This window comes from Centropristis striata, chromosome 2 (genome assembly GCF_030273125.1).
Source record: "Centropristis striata isolate RG_2023a ecotype Rhode Island chromosome 2, C.striata_1.0, whole genome shotgun sequence".
In the NCBI taxonomy this organism is placed as follows: Eukaryota; Metazoa; Chordata; class Actinopteri; order Perciformes; family Serranidae; genus Centropristis; species Centropristis striata.
In genome coordinates, this window is record NC_081518.1 from 42558118 (window position 1) to 42577924 (window position 19807).

General features: G+C 38.3%; 1 protein-coding gene across 1 annotated transcript in view; it reads left to right on the top strand.

Moving 5' to 3' along the window:
* si:ch211-186j3.6 (neural-cadherin) overlaps positions 1-19807 on the top strand; it is a 393221-nt gene that overhangs the window by 205140 nt on the left and 168274 nt on the right. Inside the window, exons 16-20 of the mRNA XM_059351714.1 lie at positions 3023-3166; positions 14021-14141; positions 14439-14601; positions 16825-17493; positions 18781-18972. Of these exons, the coding sequence (XP_059207697.1) occupies positions 3023-3166; positions 14021-14141; positions 14439-14601; positions 16825-17493; positions 18781-18972 (1289 nt within the window). The remainder of the gene's footprint in view (positions 1-3022; positions 3167-14020; positions 14142-14438; positions 14602-16824; positions 17494-18780; positions 18973-19807) is intronic.

Consider the following 19807-nt stretch of genomic DNA (forward strand, 5'->3'; position numbering starts at 1 on the left):
AGAAAATAAACAACAAAAACACATCGATAAGAGCTGTCAGACAAATTGTAATGTTATGGTATCAGCCAATAATTTTACAACCAGCTCATCCCTAGTTTCAAGGAAATAAAAAGTGTTTCACCATGTGGAATTTGGCCAAGGTGAAAACTACCAATGATTTTTCTTTTTTTTTTTTAATAGTGTACTTGTTGCACCCTCAAGTAGACATGACTCGGTCTCACAGTTCTTGCAACTTTATTTGTCCCGGTTCGGTTATACATTCACTTTTTCTGACGAGGCTTACACACACTTGTGACACAAACAGGAAAACCATACTGCTGCTCCTCTAGTGCGCTGGCCGATGACATCACAGATGAACTACGACCTCAGTCCCGAAAATATAAAATATAAGCAAAATGAAAATGCAACTTCAATGTATTATTAAAGTTATTAAATTATTAAATTATATTATGATATTAAAACGTAAAATATTGAAATGTAAATTAAATAATAATATTTATATCTAGGTCTCAACACCCTCTTTGCTGCAGATCACACCAAGGGACTGTGTCCAGTTATTTGGATAGTTATACAAAGCAAGGCAACAAGCTCTCATCACCTCATCACAGTGCTAACCTGCCTTTTATGTATCATTATTTGAGGATACTTCATCTGTATGGCTTGATTCTGAAGCTTCATATTCAAAAGACCTCTCTTAAGAATCTCTAAAGCTCTTACGATGATAAGTGAATTCTATCATCCACCAAACTGTTTCCACTCGGAGGTTAAGATCCCCGTCATTGACCCTCCGAATGCTACTTTGTTGAAAAATCTTTACGTGACGTATTCACTCTACTTATTTAAATATCATCCTCCTAATAGTTTCCAATTTGTTTTTCATGCTCACCATCACTTGTGTCACCTGTTTTTTAACGCACATAACCTTGACTAAAATATTAAAAAGATCCCAAGTTCCTAAACCCTCGTGTGCAGTGGTGGTTCAAATTAATTAATCAAGTGTGTCAAATTAATAATAAAATGATCAATTTATAACAATGAACGACGGAACAATTCTTATCTATTTTTTGTTCAAACAATATCTCATTGTACACAAAAGGAACCCAGAATGTGTACATTGTATAATAGTTTAATTGTGCAATAAAAGCTAAATATAAAGATCATTCTCACTGTACTGCACTTTCAAAATAAAAAAAAAGTAATTGTGCACAAAAATGAGAAATGTCATTGTCGCACAAAAATAACTGTTAATGTTGGTGAGTCTCAGTGTTTCAATCAATGTAGTTCTTCCAAATATGAGACTTTTCGCTAAAATAAAGGTTTTGAATGCTTAAATATCATTTTTGACGATTTTTAATGTCCATCCATCCATCCATTCTCGTCCGCTTATCCGGGGCCGGGTCGCGGGGGCAGCAGGCTAAGCAGGGTGCCCCTCTGATTAAACACTGGCCCCTCCTTGGCCCCCACAGTAAAACTGGTCTTGAACCGCCACTGCTCGTGTGCCATCTAACAAACACATTACAAGAAAAAAAAAAGACATGCAAGATAGAAAATCATGATAATATTTGCTGCACATGTACACATACAGAAAACACACATGCCAAGCGTCAAGTAGCATAGTGGAGACAGTAGAATGTCACAGAAATAACCTTGATACACACTGTTTTCACAGGCAGTTAACAAGCTCTGACTCTACTTACAAGCTAGTGTAAGTAGTGCTAGTGCTGTGTGTGGTGGGGTTGAGAGTGTGATTTTTACACATACATGTCCATAGAGGTGTGAAAACATGGATGAGTGGGCAGCATAGCAGATGAGAGGAAGGATGGAGACGGTGATAGCTGCTACATGTACTTATCCACTTTGTGTGTTGTTCCTTCGTCTTACCTTTCTCCCTCTCTCTCTCTCTCTCTCTCTTTCTCTCTCTCTTTCTCTCTCTCTCTCTCTCTCTGTCTCTCTCTCCCTCTTTCTCTCTCTCTCTCTCTCTCTATCTCCCTCTTTCTGTCTCTCGGTCCTTGTTGTGTTGTCATGATTTCACAGTGTTCAATGCATGTTTACTTACTGTGCGTATGTATGTATGTATGTTTATAGATATGTATATATGTATATGTATGTACATGTGTATGTGTGTATATGTATATATATATGTGTGTGTATATGTATATATATATACATATATTTTTGCTGTCTAATCTGGTAATCATGTCATGTTGAGTCCTTAACTATTGGAAAATAAAGGTGTTTTAAAATAAAAAAAATCTCTCTCTCTCTCTGTCTCTCTCACTCTCACTCTCACTCTCACGCTCACTCTCACTCTCTCTCTCTCTCTCTCTCTCTCTCTCTCTCTCTCTCTCTCTCTCTCTCTCTCTCTCTCTTTCTGGCAGATTCAGAACACGTGCAGAGCCCTGGCATCTGCGACTCGTTTTGTTATAGCTGCAAGGGCTGGATTTGTTTGCTATCTGTGCCATGAACTGTGCACCATCCCCTCCACCCTGGCTTAAATAATTTATCTCATCTTGAAGTGTATATTGCAAATTATGCTCGTTCTGAAAGCGATATCAAAGAAAGCTTAGTACGTTGAGTTGCTCAACTACGGAGCCTTACACTGATGCCCCCAGGGTGCTTTGTACTCCGCTTCAGCCCTCGGTCGGATGCTGAAGGAAAAGAAAAAAAACAGCCGAATTTATTGGTTAAATAGACAGAAATAGTGGAGACGGATGACAGATGTAATAGAAAAGTGGTAGACAACTGTGCATGGAAGAAAAAAATTGGATGTTATTTTTGTTTCTGTCCGTGTGCATGAAGAAATGTCTACTTTCCTATCAGGGTATAAGTGTGTGTGTGTGTGTGTTAGTGTGCCTGCTGGTGAAAAGTGTGTAAATTGTTGCTATTCAAAGAGAGATAGACAGATGTTCATGTTCACGTTGACAGAATAAGAACAAGCTCATGTTTACAGTCTCCTTTCTCTTCTTTCTATCTCCCTCTCTCTCTCTGCATCTCTTACTCTTCCTTATCTTTTTATTTTCAGACACAGCATATGTTCGTGTTTTTATCAGTGACGTGAACGATAACAAGCCAGCGTTTGCACAGGCGTCCTATGATGTTGATGTGGATGAGGACGCTGACGTCGGCTTCGCCATTCTCACTGTCAGTGCCAACGATGGGGACGAAGGTGGGTGGCATGGATAAAGGAATATGTATGTGAGAATGTGTGTGTGTGTGTGTGTGTGTGTGTGTGTGTGTGTTTCTTGGAATGGGGTGATATAGATACAGAATGGAGAGTGTAGGAGTGTTGGTAGGGCTGGGACTGTAAATCCATAATGGAGCACATTTACTCCAGAACATTGCTTCTGTTTCTCTTTTCCCTCACTCAAGAAAAACTTCCACTTTTCACTTCACTGCTTTTCTTTTACCCCCTTTTATTCAGAGGGGAGAAAAAGGTTAGCGCCAACATCATGTTGTGAAGTCACGACAAACGCGTCAATGTGTGAGTTTGAATCAGCCACTGGAGGAGATTCCTTTCAATATAACCTTTTCATGTGAGGCAAAGAAAGAAGCTCTCAAGCACTGAAATGTGTACTTTCACTTTTTTTTTTTCTCCAAACATATCTGACTGTTGTAATGATGCCAATTGCAGCTGGTCCTTGTCCTTGGCATATTCTGACATGGCTGGTGTTTTTCCTTATTTATCCAACTTGTCAATATTTTACTGGCAAGACTTTTAAAATGACTCCATTGTTAGTCCAAGAGAATCTGGTCCTCAGTTCAGTCAACTATCCCCGCCATCCATTCATGCAGTTTATTGTGGCACATGCTTACACAGTATAGTAACATACGCTTTGTTTCTCTTATTGTAAGGGCATATATGGTATTTCTGTAGTGAAGACAGTCAATATAGTTTTCTTCTGAATAGAAACAGCACACCTTAGATGTGTTATAAGAATTGTTTCAGAGTGACCCTTCAATAAAGACAGTTGGATTCAGAGTGTCAAAGTTTAAGTTGAATTTAATTAAAGTCTTGTACAAGAGGAGCGTTTAAATCATGCAACACAGTGAGTAAGATTACAGAGAAAAAGGCTCACATGATAGTCAAAACTGTTGATTATCGTACTACTATCTATAGTGGGAGGTTTCCAACGTCTAGCTGACTGTCTGACACAGATGCTGTTATTCTCAGTTCCCCAAAGTCAAAGGTACGATCAGCAGAAATACGTCTGACCCGTGTCTGACTCCCCCTGTCATGTGTACTTCCCGTTATCTTAACATATAGTTAACCTCATCTAGCCTGCCAGCTTTTAGCAGAAACACTGGTCTGATGTAACCCAAAGCCACTACTTTATGCCTCTACATACAGCAGACAGGCTCACATTTGCTTAATATGATTAAAACGTTGGAAAAACCCCAGATTAATACACATTTTTATAACAAGATGGAGATAGAAAGTTATAGATGTTGAGATCAGTGAGCACTGACTTCTCTAGTCACAATGCAGCCATCTCGTTGAAGTTGAAGAATAAACAGTCATTAGATAATAACCAAAGTCATTATCAAGGATCCATGTTAAATGTCTAGATATCAGCTCTTAAATTAAACTCGTATGAGCTATTTTTGTTGTTATCATTGTATTTGTCCAAACAAATGTACCGCAAGTTGTACCAGACATTAAAATGAACAAGAAATTAGAGAAAACAAGGGTGGTCTAATCATTTTTTCCATGACTATATTACGACCCCTGCCCCCAGAGACCCGAGAGGTCAGGCCAATCAGATGCCGCCCTACAATTTGCTCTACATGAGCACATTGTAGGACATTCCACAACAAGAAACTATGATTACAAAAACTGTTCAGAATGTCATAATCACACACCTTAGACAGGAAATTCCAGATATCCCCTGAAATTCTTTCTACTCCTTCACCATCATGAATGTCCTGATGGGAAATATCTCTGTCTGGTATGCAAACGGCACCAAACAGGACCGCAAGACCCTGCAAAGAGTGTTTTTTTCAGCTGAATATACAGGCAGAGAGAATATTCACATCAATGCTCGTATAATTTTCATGTGACTAATACATTGATGTATTGGTTGATAATGTATGTTGTTTTTTTATTCAGTTAAACACCTACTATATTCCAGCAGCTGAACTGGTTGACCTTTCGAGTGCTCTTGCCTTTAAGAGATCTAATTAAGAGAACTCATTAAGGTCTGAGAGCTTGCCGAGACCCTTAAAAACAAGATTCAGGTTTTATGGTGGAACATGGAGAGACACTAGTTTATGGCCAGAGGCTTGTGTCAGCTCATGTCAGAAAAGACAAGACTATTATTACTCTGAGGAATGAAAAGAGTCTTTGGAAGCCTTGCATTAGCTTACACTTTCAGAAGGGATCTCGTAACCGGGCAGAACTCTGATCGAGAAAGGTCTGATAGTTGTAGATCAACAAGAAAATCAAACAAGAATTGCTCATTGTAAGTGACGAGGGCTTATGTAACAAGGTTCACACAACAGATACAGATAGCAGAAAGACAGAAAACTTCCTTAGAGCAGAGGAGACTTGGGGAAGTAGGGCTGATGGCGCTTTATTTAGCCATTAGGACAGAGTTAACTGGATAAATTCAGTTTTTATGACTAACGTGTTGGCAAGCACGTACCCACTTCAATTCCAGCCAACACTGACCAACATCAGCATTTATTTTATTTAGTCAAATGTAAGTCCAATATTGACACTTTTTTTTCTCTCTCGACCAATTCCTAAAAAATATATTTATTGTTCTAGATGTTTGTCAGGTTGTTGCCCATTTTGTCTGTCTGCCATTTGGTCATCTAAAGTGGGTTCAATCAGAGCATTTTAGCAGGAAATGGCTGTCCGTGGGGTTTCTTCTTGAGTGCTAGGACTGAAAATTCAGCAGCCACAAAGGTGCCTTTTGGAGTTTTCTTGTAAACAAAGACTGATATATAAACAGTTTTACTCACGAAAAAACATTGTATATATCTTTTAAGACCTGAGAAAAAAAAAGTTGAATGCATATTCTTCTTCATAAGGCATCATAAAGCCATTTTATTTATTATTTTACATTTTTTGTCCTGGATTTGTTTAAATCCATATTACTAGCCTGCTGCCTTTGGTGATGCATTGTTTCTTGCCACCTGTTGATCAGGGTAAAAACCATAATTAGGAATGTGTACCACACGTCCAAGATACTTACTTTTTTTTTTCTTTTTTTTTAGCCTGGAAGATGATCAAGTCCGTGGGTTTGTCACTATAAGCAACACTTTTCACTTATTTACTGTACAATTTGAATATCTGGCTTTTTAAACAAAAACATATATAACTTATCATGGTGTCAAGGCAGCATTACACATTGATTTCCCATTAAGTCACTTTTTCAATCATTTAGATCATCCAATTTAAAGCTCATAAGATTGAGCTGTAGTTCTACAGTCTGTCTTAATAATGGACAGAACAAACAAACTAAAACATATAATAAAGTTTAAACATTACAGATTTTACTCTGCTGTATTTCATATGTTTTATAATAATTCACTCTGTTGTTGTCATGCAACATTTTTGAAATGTCATCACTTTGCTGTCAGTCACTGCTTACAAACAGGAAGCCTATAGAGCATTGTAAGATGATCACAAGCAACAGCCAGGGCACGAGAATACGACTATCTCGCTACATCTAATGACTATTTTTAGAGATGATGCGACTAAAATTGGACCTGCAAATATGCCCTGGTTTGATATATATGAGTTTAATTTCTTGGGAGGGAGAGAAATAGCGGTTTACGTGTGTGTATGAGAAAAACAGAGACTAACTCTCTCTGTCTCCCTTTACTCTCTATTTACAGCTGTTTTATCAAATTAAGCCCCCACAAACCCTCTATGCGTGTGTGTGTGTGTGTGTGTGTGTGTGTGTGTGTGTGTGTCTGTGTGTGTGACAGTATCTATCTCTATTGGAGCTATGACATTAACACCAAGTTTTGGTATTAGAAATAAACATTTCCACTGAAAAAAATAGTTATACTGACAAAATAAGACAAGAGGAATTAAAAATGCATTAAAAATTCACTTCACTTTTTTTTATGCTGACTTAATCTTTCAATCTTTCACATTTTCAACTTTGTCTCACCATTTTTGGCTTGGAGGGCAGGGGTCAAAGAGCGTGATTTACATATAATCTGCGTAGGCTGCAAAGGAGAAAACATCCTGCTGGTGCTGATGTCTGCTCCAAACCTGCATTACTACAAAGCTAGCACACAGTAATGTCTTCCATTAGTTCATCCTGAACTTCAAATGGCAGATGTGTTAAATCTGTCTCTCTCTGCCTTTGTTTTTCACAAATATGGTTATTTCTTTCCTGAAAAAGCACTGGCATTTTTAGGATTTGCAGTGGCATTAGCACAGCTAGCCACTGACTCAGCCACGGCCATGTTGAGAGCCGTGTGCAGGAAATCGATCGATATGCTCTATAATCCGTGAACAGCAGGGCCAAATGGATACAATCTCAGAATACAGTCATTGGAAAACACACCAGGATGCAAAACAAATGTTATATCAAAATAAAATTTTGTTTTTAATGCCTGGTGTTTAGTTTTCAGTAGAAGTTTTTTTTTTTAATTTATTTTTATTTTTTTATCAGTGCCATAGTTTCCTTCTTCATGCCATTTGCTATGCCAAATCTGTAACTGTTCTAGCTCTATAGCCAATCTGGAAATACCACTGCTGGGATTAAATTTGTGTCTCCTGTGATGGAGGGCAAGTTATTTTTTTCTACCATCCACACTGCAAAAAAAGAAAAGTTGGGTGAACTCAAAATGCAAGGCGACAAACTTCGATAAAATTTTAAGTTGGACAATAAAACTAAATGTTTTCAGTTTTGTTTTAGAGTTTGCTCAACTCAATCCTTACTTTTGCTAACTTCTGCAATGTGCTGAATTGGCACGATTGTAACGCCGCTATGAAATGTCAGCTAATGTTGCGCCTACAATTTTGAGTTAGCATTGATACGCTAATGGCGTTAGCATTGATACGCTAATGGCTACTCTTGTAGCTGTAACAAGCTCTAACATCAGTTAGCCGCTAGCTTCAGTTAGCCGCTAGCATCAGTTAGCCGCTAGCTTTCGCTAATGACAGAATTTCAACGCTTCCCTGCATTTCACAACAAAGAAATAAGAGTTAGCAGAACTATTGTCCCTTGTTGTGAACCCCAACTTAAAGATATAAGTAACAACAACTCACAAACTTGTTTTTGAGCAGACAACTGGCTTACATTATTGCCCTAAATGTCAATAATTTATATCTCCAAGTTAAAAAAAATACAAGTTGGCTTTTTTTGCAGTGCAGGTGCTTCAGCCAGTGTGCTGTGTTAACTGACTTAAATAACTTCACCTTCAGTTCAGGCTGAATTGGTACAGTTTTTTACCTGACACTTTCAGACACAACTGTGTACCTTTTAAGTTGGATCAAATTGTAGACAACTGGGGCGCATTATGTGCCTGTTATGATTCGCCTGTGAAAACTGTACTTCTTCTGACTGTGAAGCGATACCTCTGTGTAAAACAAGAGAGAAAACTTGAAAGACAGTGTTGGATTGAAATTGGTACCTGCACCTTGAGCTGTCATCATCGTTCAAACCAACTGAATTTCACCCAGTTACCCTGTTTACTGCTGCTACTGATTTTGCTAAGCAAAAACTCTGCAAGCCTGCAAGCCAGTCGATATTCACACTCATAAAGGTCTCATTACCTCTTGTTTTCTGTCCAAAACTTCACCCTCACCGCTCACAACACTCTAACCCAGATTGACATAACTAAGCAGTGATACTTAGTGCTGATACCCGCTCATGAACGCTTTTATAATGTGTTTCTGACCTTGGTCTTCTTGCTATACACACACAGCCACAGCTAGTGATGTGTCTTTTGAAGTGGATCGATTTGCCTTGGAAATACAGAAGCAGAAAAATGCTTAAATAATAGTAAGACAGATAGAGAGAAAATGATGCATTGTGTATGTGAAGATGAAGAGAAGGGAGAGAAGCATATCTCTCTTGTTCCAGTCTAATATTCACATAGTGCAGAGGTCTGCTGTGTACTTCACCCTGTGCTGTGATAAATAACCATCAACAGCTGAACATACGATCATGAGAGGAGCTTCATTTGCTTACTTAGTTGTGCGAATGCACGAAACCTGCTGGTGTCCAGAATAAGGTTATTACCACCAACTGAGAGAGATGGTGTGTGTGGTGCGCTTGATTTTGTTATTCATGTTGTGTGAAGTTGTTCGAGGAGAAGATCAGAGGAGGGATTTTATGCTGCTGTTAGTAATGAGGACAATATGATGCATGTGCCTATCGTACACCTAATGTAGCAAGCAAATATGATATTTAAATTAACTGCTTATGACTCGTCCATGTAAGATAAAAGCAAAATTTAAATATGATAGTGGATTTTTCAGATGCCAAACCTGGAGCCCCCAGCTCGTAGCCTTTTTATTGCCTCATGTGAAACCAAAGATTAGCAACACCTGCTTTGGAATTAAAATATGTAATCATTTCAGTCAATCATCTACATAAATTATCTTAGATCTTTGGGAATGTGCAATCATGCTGCATATCGGAGGAAAACTCCACTGAAACCAGCCTAATTCCTCACACTTTGCACATAAAATGTACTCGGTTTACAGATACCGTTGTTTATGCTTTTATGCTCTCTATCCTTAATTTTGAATCTACATATGATAGCATGTTCCATTTAACAGCTGTTGATCGGTTTTCTCAGTATGTTCCAATCAGTCCTGTTTTTGTTTTTTTTATGTGATGAAATTTTATTTAGACATGTGCAGTAAAAAATGCATGGAAACATTCTGGCCTGTCCTTTGGGAACCCCTCTTCTAAAGGCCGGTTTCAATTGATTGCATGTTTGTATTATGCAATTGTATTGTATTGTATATATATATATATATATATTGAGTTTCTTATTTTGCACCAATGGGAGTTGCACTCCAATTTCGTTGTATATATACAATGAAAATAAAGGCTATTCTATTCTATTCTATTCTATTATCTTAGCTGTCCAATATAAGATTATAAATCAGTAAAAGTAGGCATTACATTGTGTATTTTGGCTGTAAGAAGGCTTTTCCTCATGCTCTGCTATGCTGCATATGTAAAAGGCATCACATGAGAGAATATTTAATCCGTGACAGGGGACGGGGACAGCATCCTCTCCTTCTCAGGCAGTGGTCTATCACTATCAGGATTTCTTTGTGCTTATCTGCATGTGAATAAGTTCAAGTGTCTGCGTCAGTGGCTTTCCTTCCCTCCCTGCTCTCTTGTCTGTGTACTCCAGGTTCAGTTAAGTACAGTACCAAGGGAGATGAAAAGAGTTTTGAAATTGGTACAACTGGGAAAAAAATCACATTATTTTTCTTTCCATTTGTTTGTTTATTTCAGCCGATGAATTACCCCTTGTGCTGTTTCTTTTGTCCTTTGGGTCTCAGCAGTTTTCTAAATGCTTAAGAGATTGAGACAACTAGAAAAAACAAGGATGCAGTTGCATATATCCCCTGATGTCTCATTTAAAATACCAACAGACAGACGGTACAAAACGATCTGGATTAGTGCATTCTCCTCTCCCCTTCCCTGACTTTCATCTTGCTAATAAGCTGTGAATCTCATCTTGTCTTCAGAGGTTTCTTCTTTCCCTTTCATATTAACATGAGGGGTGGTAGAGGCAACGGTGATTGAGATGCAGACCTTCACTTTACCAGTAATTGCATTGAGGGGGAACATTTTGTTGATCAGCATCTAATAGACTTTATTAAATATGCTTTGCACAGCTTTATAAAAAAGACATTATTGAGTGAGGTGGGGAGATTACTTTTGAGATGAGGAGAGGGGGGGACTTCACAGGAATATGATTTTAGTTTGACTGAAACAGCGGATTATTAATTCTTCGATAAAAATCAGGACATATTTTCAGTTTAAGCATTCTTGTAATTTTAATGACACTTGGCAGACAAAGTACCGAGCCTTTACTGCTTTGAATCCTGAAATCGAAATTATTCTAAATTTTGGTCTTTAGAATTCTGTGTATCATGCTTCCTGCCCTTTTAATTGCTGATCTTGGTCCATATTTTGTGAAGGAAACTTAAAGATGGGACATGAATCTCTGCATGTTCCAATACAAACACCCTCAAATTGAATGACCTCTGTTAATAATTTCAAGCTCAAGACCCATTTTTATTCCTTGGCTTTTTAACACTGCGTGAGTTTTGTGGTCCTCTGTGTCTTTTATTTCTTTTATTTCTTTTACTACTTTTAACTACGTCTTTTATTTTATTTTACTATGTTTATCTTTTTGATTGTATTGTTTTATTTATGGCATCATTTTAGATGTATACACTTATTATTTATTGCTGATTGGTATATGGAATTGTTTGTTTTATTGTTGATTTTATGGACAGCACTTTGGAGACGTTTGTGTTGTTTAAATTTGCTCTACAAATAAAGGGGGATTGGATTGGATTAATAAGTTCACTTATAGTAGTTCACAGGACGTTCCAGGTACACACTGTGCATGCCTTTGGTGTTTTTCCACAGTTAACACACAGTTGTACTTGTTTTAGCCTCAGACATGGAATGTCTCATGGTCTGCTAAAGGCCACTTCTGACATTGGAAGTTAATACGCAACATTAACTAGAAGGGTATTCAGAGACTGTAGGCCTCCGCCAAGGCCGTGCCCTATCCTATCCAGCAATGTTAACGAAAGTGAAAAATAATTAGTGTATCCGCCCTGTGAGTTGGATCTTCTCCAATATTTAATGTGTTCTTCCTTGGCCCGTGCTACACCCTTTCACTAATCTTTTTCATGAAAATTGGGCCAGCAGTTTTTTCTCTAATGTTGCTGAGAAGAAAACAAACAAGCCAAACTGAAACATAACCTCCTTGGCACATATTGTAATAATGTGATAATGTGAATTACATGGGTTGGCTCTTCCCAGTGTCAAAGATGAAAAGCCCCACTGTAAGTCCACTGTATATGGTGTTTCAGTGGCAGCCCAACAATGTATTCTTGCTTTCTTTTGTTCATCCATTGGTGCGTTTATTCGTCGTCTTTTGTTTGTTCTAGAATAGCAACCCTGTCTCCAAAAAATTACAGTCCCAAACAACTAAACTGCGTTCTCAATCATGTTTTAAGGAATCATATTTGGTAACACTTTACAATAACCATCTAAGTAATGTTTATAGATGGTTTATAAACCAATTATTAACCATTTACAAAGTGCTATACATATTTCATCTTTAAACGTTTTCAACCAATTTCTTAAAGGTAAATGAATAATTTCAAAATCATTAACATACTTAATATGGTGTTTAAAATGTTACAATGAGTGCAACTAAAACTATTGATAAACTATTAATTATAATGTAATTGTTTGTTAATGGTAAAGTAACTATAAACTTACATTAATATACCATCTATTTGCCATTTATAAATTATTAAGTTAGTTAAACATTAATCAAATATGTATTTAACATTGTAAATGGCCTATATACTGTTTATAAATGATGATTAAACGTTAATAAACTATCTTTTTACCATTTATAAATGATGGTTATTGTAAAGTGTTACCTCATATTTTCTCCCAGATTTTAGCTGCAGTTTAAACACAAGATTTAAAATATTATGATTTGAAATAAATCTACAGTTTAAGTACATGGTTAAATGAGTGCAAAATAACTCTATATTGAAATTTGGTTTCCCAACCACCTCCACATGGAGATATCTGCAGACTTAGAATCAAAATGTTATGTCAAGATTAAATGTAATCTGCGAGAAAAAATGAGTTTCCCCGAAACATGCCAACATAATTTTAACGAAACCAGGCTGAGAGTAGATGTGGACTTTCTATTCAGGACCTTGCTCAAGTTCTCTGGCTTCAAATCTATCTTACACCTTAATAAGACAATTTAAATGTAATTTTTATCAGCTTTGTGTTGGATAAAAAGGCTGGATTGCTTAAGGTTTTGATGGTAGGTAATTTAATTTCTGAGAAATTCTTTGGATGAAGTGAATATTTTAAAAATAAATTTTATGAAGAGAGTCAAATCGTCTTTTTTATAGATGTTCCTATTAAGCAGTATTCATTTTTTTTTCTTTCTGAAGGGCAAGTGTAATAAATGGAAGAACATCCCTGTATTTTATTTTATTTTGTGTGTGTGTGTGTGTGTGTGTGTATGTGTATGTGTGTGTGTGATCTTTTGTCAGTGGCACCAAAAGGTCATTGTTGCCTGTTTGAAAGTTCTAATTTTATGTATTTTCACAGGAAACTTTGGATCTTAAATGTGTCTGTTCTTTGTGTTCAGACTGTATCTGGTCTGAGAGCGCTTCTTAAAGTGAAGAGATGTGGTTTGAGAGCATACATGCTAATTAGTACTCATATAACTGTGTTGTTTGCAAAGATGTCAGTTAAACATGTTTTTTTTTCTCCTTTCCTTATTGTGTAAAATTACCAAACAGAAAATGCTTCAATGAGGTTATTGTTTTCTTCAAAACCAACAAAAAGCTAAAGACATCCATTGCAATATAAATCGTTGTTCAGGCTTTAGTTTTTCTGTGCGTAGCTCTTAAATATACTTTCATGAAAATGCAATGCAGCACGTCTAGTAATCACCTTTGTTGAGGCAGAGACTGCTTGTTGTTTAAGGACTCAAAAGAATGAGATCACACCAACACTTGATATCTGATTCCAGTTCGCCAGCTAAAGAGGGCTGATGTTATCCATCTTAGTTAAGGGAAACAGATTGGTGGATTGGCAGAAACAAACAGAAATGGACTAGATGGGGATTTCCAATCCACCCAAGCACTTTAATGGTACGAATGCAAGAGATAAGCTCCTGGCCTGTTTTATTTCACCACAGCTCCAACAAGACTTACTAACCATGCTCTGGTTTGTCAGTATTTAAGGTTCATTTATATGAACTGTCAATCATCATTTAACCTCCATCTTTTGCTGCTCTGCAGGTGGAAACGCTAAGCTGCGCTACCAGATCACATCAGGCAACACGGGAGGAGTGTTTGATGTGGAACCAGAGGTGGGCACTATCTTCATCGCCCAGCCGCTGGACTATGAACAGAACAAAAGGTAGGAACACACTCCAGGGAAGAATCCTTTGAGGCACAAATGTTTACTTTTGGACTCAAGTAAATACTCAATTTTACATCAAATATATTGTGTTATTTCCCTTGTTGCCTGACTTGTTTATTGCTTTGTCTGACACGTTATATGCTGTGGCTTTAACCTGAATCTCTGATACTTAAAACCAACTAGACCTCAATAGTTTTAAGTGACAAGAAGTTTTCAAGTGTTTTTTTTTTTTTTTTTTGTATAAAGCCCATATGAATGTTAAGAAGTCCCTGACCAAGCTGAACTTTTGCTCAGGTACAAGCTTCACGTCCTGGCTTCAGATGGGAAGTGGGAGGATTACACCACCGTGACGGTAAATGTGGTTAACAAGAATGACGAGGCTCCGGTGTTTACCGTTAACGAGTACTACGGCAGCGTGACGGAGGAGCTGGATGGATCACCCGTGTTTGTGCTGCAGGTACAGTTCTTTCATTATTGATTGACTGATTTAATGATCAGCAGTCAGTGCTGTCCAAGATAACTGTGATTGGTTTAAAGCAGCTATTCTCAACCTTGGGGTCGGGACCCCAATTTGGGTCGCGAGATGATTTCTGGGGGTCGCCAAATCATTTTGGAAGTCAGCTCTGTCTCCACTGTGTTGAAGTGTTCATGTGTTAATGTGGTTTAGTCTTTTTGGTCTTTTTTTTTTTTTTTTTTTTGTCATTTTGTGTCTTTTTTTGATCATTTTCTGGTCAATTTGTGTCTTTTTTGGTAATTTTGTTTCCTTTTTTAGGTCATTTTGTGTCTTTTTTTTAGTCATTTTGTGTCTTTTTTTTAGTCATTTTGTCTTTTTTGGTCATTTTTTTTCTATTTTGTGTCTTTTTTTGATCATATTCTGGTCAATTTGTGTCTTTTTTGGTAATTTTGTTTCTTTTTTTAGGTCATTTTGTGTCTTTTTTTAGTCATTTTGTGTCTTTTTTGGTCATTTTTTTTCTTTTTTGTGTAATTTTGTGTCTTTTTTTTGGTCATTTTGTGTCTTTTTTGGTCATTTTGAGGTCATTTTGAGTCTTTTTTGGTCATTTTGTTTCCTTTTTTTGGTCATTTTGTTTCTTTTTTGGGTGATCTGAACTGTGTGTGTGAGATTCTGTTCAGTGAGCGGGGGTCGCGGACAACCTGCATGTTAAATTGTGGGTCGCGACTCAAAAAGGTTGAGAACTACTGGTTTAAAGAAATACAAACAAGCAAGAGCCTTTTCACCCCAATAGTAGAATGATAATGAGCTGCAGTGAGACCATTCTCCAGCGCTGCCACAGCGATAGGTCTTGCTATGCAAGTAAATTGAATTTACATTAAGTTTGCCTTTATTTACTTCTGTGCTCTTCAATATTTTGAAATTAATTTGAATTTGAATCCAGAAATAATTAGGTTGCCGTAGCCCGGATATGGTCCATTGATGATTCATTCAGGCTTTAACCCTAAACCAAAACATTTTCACTAATCATTCTGGTGAAAAAAGCAGAAAAGATTTTAACTTTTGTAAAATATTACACATCTTGCTCAGCTCTTGTCTTCTTCTGGTATTAGTTTTACTGTGTGTACTTATCTGCATGTGATAAGTGTAAGTGTGCATATGTGTGTTGGTGGCTCTCTTTCCCCCCCTGCTCTCTCAGCTGTATGCTCCAATTTCTGTAAATTACAGCACCTAGGGAGAGGAAAAGAATTTTGAAATTGATACAACTGGGAAAAACATTAATTTTCTCTCCCTTTGTTTGTTTATTTAACCATATATTACCTCTTGTGCTGTGTCTTTTGTCCTTTGGGGCCAGCAGTTTTCTAAATGCTTAGGAGATTGGGACAACTAGGATGCAGTTGCAGATATCCCCTAATGCCTCATTTAGAATAGCAACAGACAGACGGTACATTCTGATTTGGATTAGTGCATTCTCCTCTATCCTCCCTTAGAAAATAGTTTTTATTTATTTATTTATTTATGATTTTTATTATAAATAAGTGATTTGTTATTTGCCTTAAGTAAACACCCATTCTCTCATGTCAGCAGAAATCTAGATTCTGGTCACCCTTATTTAGTTCTCTTTTTTTCCATATTTTGATTTTGATTGTACTTTCCATCCAGTAACTACTATAGCAATGGCTTCATATGATCAGTTGTGAGATCATCCAGGCTTTCACCTTTAAACTATGTATTTTATAGGTTATCATTCATAAAGACTCACCCTTGAAAACTCCTATTGAAAACAGACTATAGCATAGTATGAAATACTCTGTTTTTATCCCTTTAAAGCTATTCATAGTAAGCCCACTGCTCTCTTCTCTCTCTTAAGAGCACATTTCTTACTTAAAAGAACACGAGTTAATTTTGGCTCGACATCACACTGCAATTATCGTGCTAAATTGAAACATCTTTGGCCTGCCCAGGGTGTAATTGCTGTTGATGTGTTGAAGATGAGTGAGAAAGAGCAGACAGAAAAGAGAGTCAGGAGAGGTGGGGGGTTGTGGTTGAGGAGGTTGGATCTCTGCCAGGTTTACCTACTAGAGAGTTCATAACATGCACAGAGCAGTTGTGAAGTGCTTCCAGTCAAGTTATCACCCCGAGTCAGCAGCATTTCAATTATTAAACGGTGTAAAGACCCGATCACGCTCTGATCAGCCTCTCTGTCTCGCTGTGCCTTTGATGTTGTAGGTAACAGCGTCTGACCCAGATAAGGACGCTGACCAGGAGGCGCTGCGTTACTCCCTCCATGGCCAGGGAGCAGAGAGTGAATTCATAATTGATGAGGTCACAGGCAAGATCTACGCCCAGAGGACCCTGGACCGGGAGGAGCGCGCCGTGTGGCGTTTTGTCGTCTTGGCCACAGACGAGGGCGGCGAAGGTCTAACGGGCTTCACCGATGTCATCATCAACGTGTGGGACATCAATGACAACGCGCCCGTCTTCACCTGTGCCCCCAGTTGCCACGGAGACGTGGCGGAGAACTCGGTGGTGGGGACTTCTGTGATGGAGATGACGGCCACTGACCTGGACGATTCAGCTGTGGGGCAGAACGCCGTGCTCTCCTACAGGATTATGGGTAGTTTGGACGCCACTAACATCGAGGTGGGAGGAGTGCCTACCTTCTCAGAAATGTTCACCATCAACCCAACCACTGGGACCATCACTGTGGCCATGGCTGGTCTGGACAGGGAGCAGGTTGAGTCCTACCTCCTGGTGGTGGAGGCCCGGGATGGTGGAGGGATGACTGGAACTGGGACCGCTACCATTCAAATCAAGGACGTGAACGATCACGCTCCAAGATTCACTGATCACTCCTGCCTGGCAAGGATCTCGGAGAACGCAGAGCCAAATGCAGAGGTGGGTCAGAAGAGGCTTCCAAATTTAATGAGGCACCGTTTTATGAGCTAATATTATAAAGCTATTAACCACAAAGCCATATTCTCCTAATTCATTTTAAATGACCTTTGCAAACGTGAACACAGCAGTTGTTGGTAGATGATGATATACTCCAGCATCCAGTATCTCCCAAAATACAACGGAGTAAAACCAAAAACATCAAAGGAAGTAAAAGTCAGCAGCCAGGAAAGCTGCCTGTTTACAGCAAGTGGAGCACTTTTCACTATCAGACTAGTTAGGATACACAACCTTTTCAGGTTTTCTTACATCTGATTTTCAATGTAGCTCTATATGATTTATTTTTTTCTCTCAACAATTTAACTAAGATAACACTTTATTTAAAGGGGTATGCATAAGACTGACATGACAATGTCTTAACCATGATATGACATCTGTCATTAAGATGAGGGAGGCTTTAGACATGCTTATGTATGTTGCCATTAAGTGTCATTCGGTCAATTATGTCACCTCTGATGCAAAGTTGACATTGTTTGAGATGGCTAAAACTATCACAGTAAAGAAAAAAAGTGGATAACGTGTCCCAATGATGTATAAGTACACTTAAGTTGTTGACTAAAGTATATAAAAGTACTTCCTTACTTCCTGTTTGAACATACATGATCATAAATGTTTTTTTACATCTGGAATTGCAAACGAGTGGCTCGTTTCACAGAAGACAATGTCATTGTTGCATCTGCATTTTTCTTTTTGGTAAGTGTCTTGTTTCACAGTCCATCAAAGTTAGTCTAAATTAGTCATTCAAAGATTAGCCATATGCAACATGTAATTTTAAGTGACTATCAAGTTACATTTAAGACAAAGACTAGTTCTGTTTTTAAGTAACTGGCTGCAGTCTAAAATATCTTTGTAAAAGTATTGGCACAGCAGTGAATACTGAACTTTTCACACCTTGGGTAGCGACTCAGTGTGCCAGTAGAATAGACATGTTGCTTTGTTAACACATTAGCCGTAACAACTTGTTAGATTAGCCTTTTTAACCCCCAGATGGTCAGAGACAGACATGAATGTTGTTGAATCTGTAGCAGAACATTGTTATAATACAAGCTGATAGCAACAGGAAACTACATTGTCTCCACTGTTTCAAACTATGCTACTTTGCTACTGGCTAAAAATATGCCACCGCCTCGGAGAGATTTCAATCAATGTGTCAAAAGTGAAAGAAGCTGGAAATCCCAATGAGCTCAACCATCCACTCTTTATTAACATGATGTTATTGTTGGCTCTCAGGTCCTGGAGCTTGCTGCAGAGGACAGAGACACTGGAGAAAATGCCCAGCTGACTTTTAGTGTTGTAGCTGGAGACCAAGAGCAGAAGTTCTACATGGTCAGTCACAAGCAGGAGCAGCGAGGAACCCTGAGGCTGAAGAAACGTCTTGACTATGAGCGACACAGCGAACAAAGGTTCAACCTCACACTGAAGGTATGTAGAGGCTGTTCCAAAAGCCATAGTCATACTATATTCAGTTTCTGAGGCTACGTTTACACGAGGACGGTCTGAACAGAAGACGCAAAAGTGGCGTGGCGTCTTCACTTTTTATTCCTCGTTCAGACGAGCATTTTCGGGAGGAATTCTGCGTGCATATGATGATGCAAAAGTGTGTGAAATTCGATTGTATGCAGCCAGGCGGCATCACTTAAAGTGATAAGAGCATCTTTGGGCATGTGGAAGTTTTCATGCCACACATTTTCATCAGCTACTCCTTCCACAAAGTTCTCCACCATCACTAGATCTCCCAGGTCTCGTTCACAGCCGTCTGGCTCGCCTCCCACCAATCGCTGCATCCAGAATGTGATGGAGGTAATTCCAGATCCTTCTCTGTTCACTAATACTATCTGTACATATCCTGTACATTTGGTGGAAAGACTCCTGTAAGTTTATTAGAGCTGCCAGAGCAGCTTGAAGGTCCGACGCATGGAAATAATCGCATGTTTGTTTATTTTCCTGTACTGGAGCATGTATGTGACGTAAACACATACGTGACGTGAGCAGATCAGATCAGAGTTTTGTGTCTTGTCAGTGTAGACGACACGCTACGGAGGAGAGGATTCAACTTTTACACTTTGGAGGGTGGTTTCAGATTTTTGCGTCTTTAAGCCCCCAAAACGCCGTCACCGTCTAAACGAAAGGCACTTCCCATAAAATATTTTGTCGTTTTTACCCGCAAGCGTCCTCGTGTAAACGGGGCCTGAATCATTCTCTCTAATTCTTTAATTTCACTTTTGTGGAAGGAACCTTCAGTGAAGGGGATGCTGCG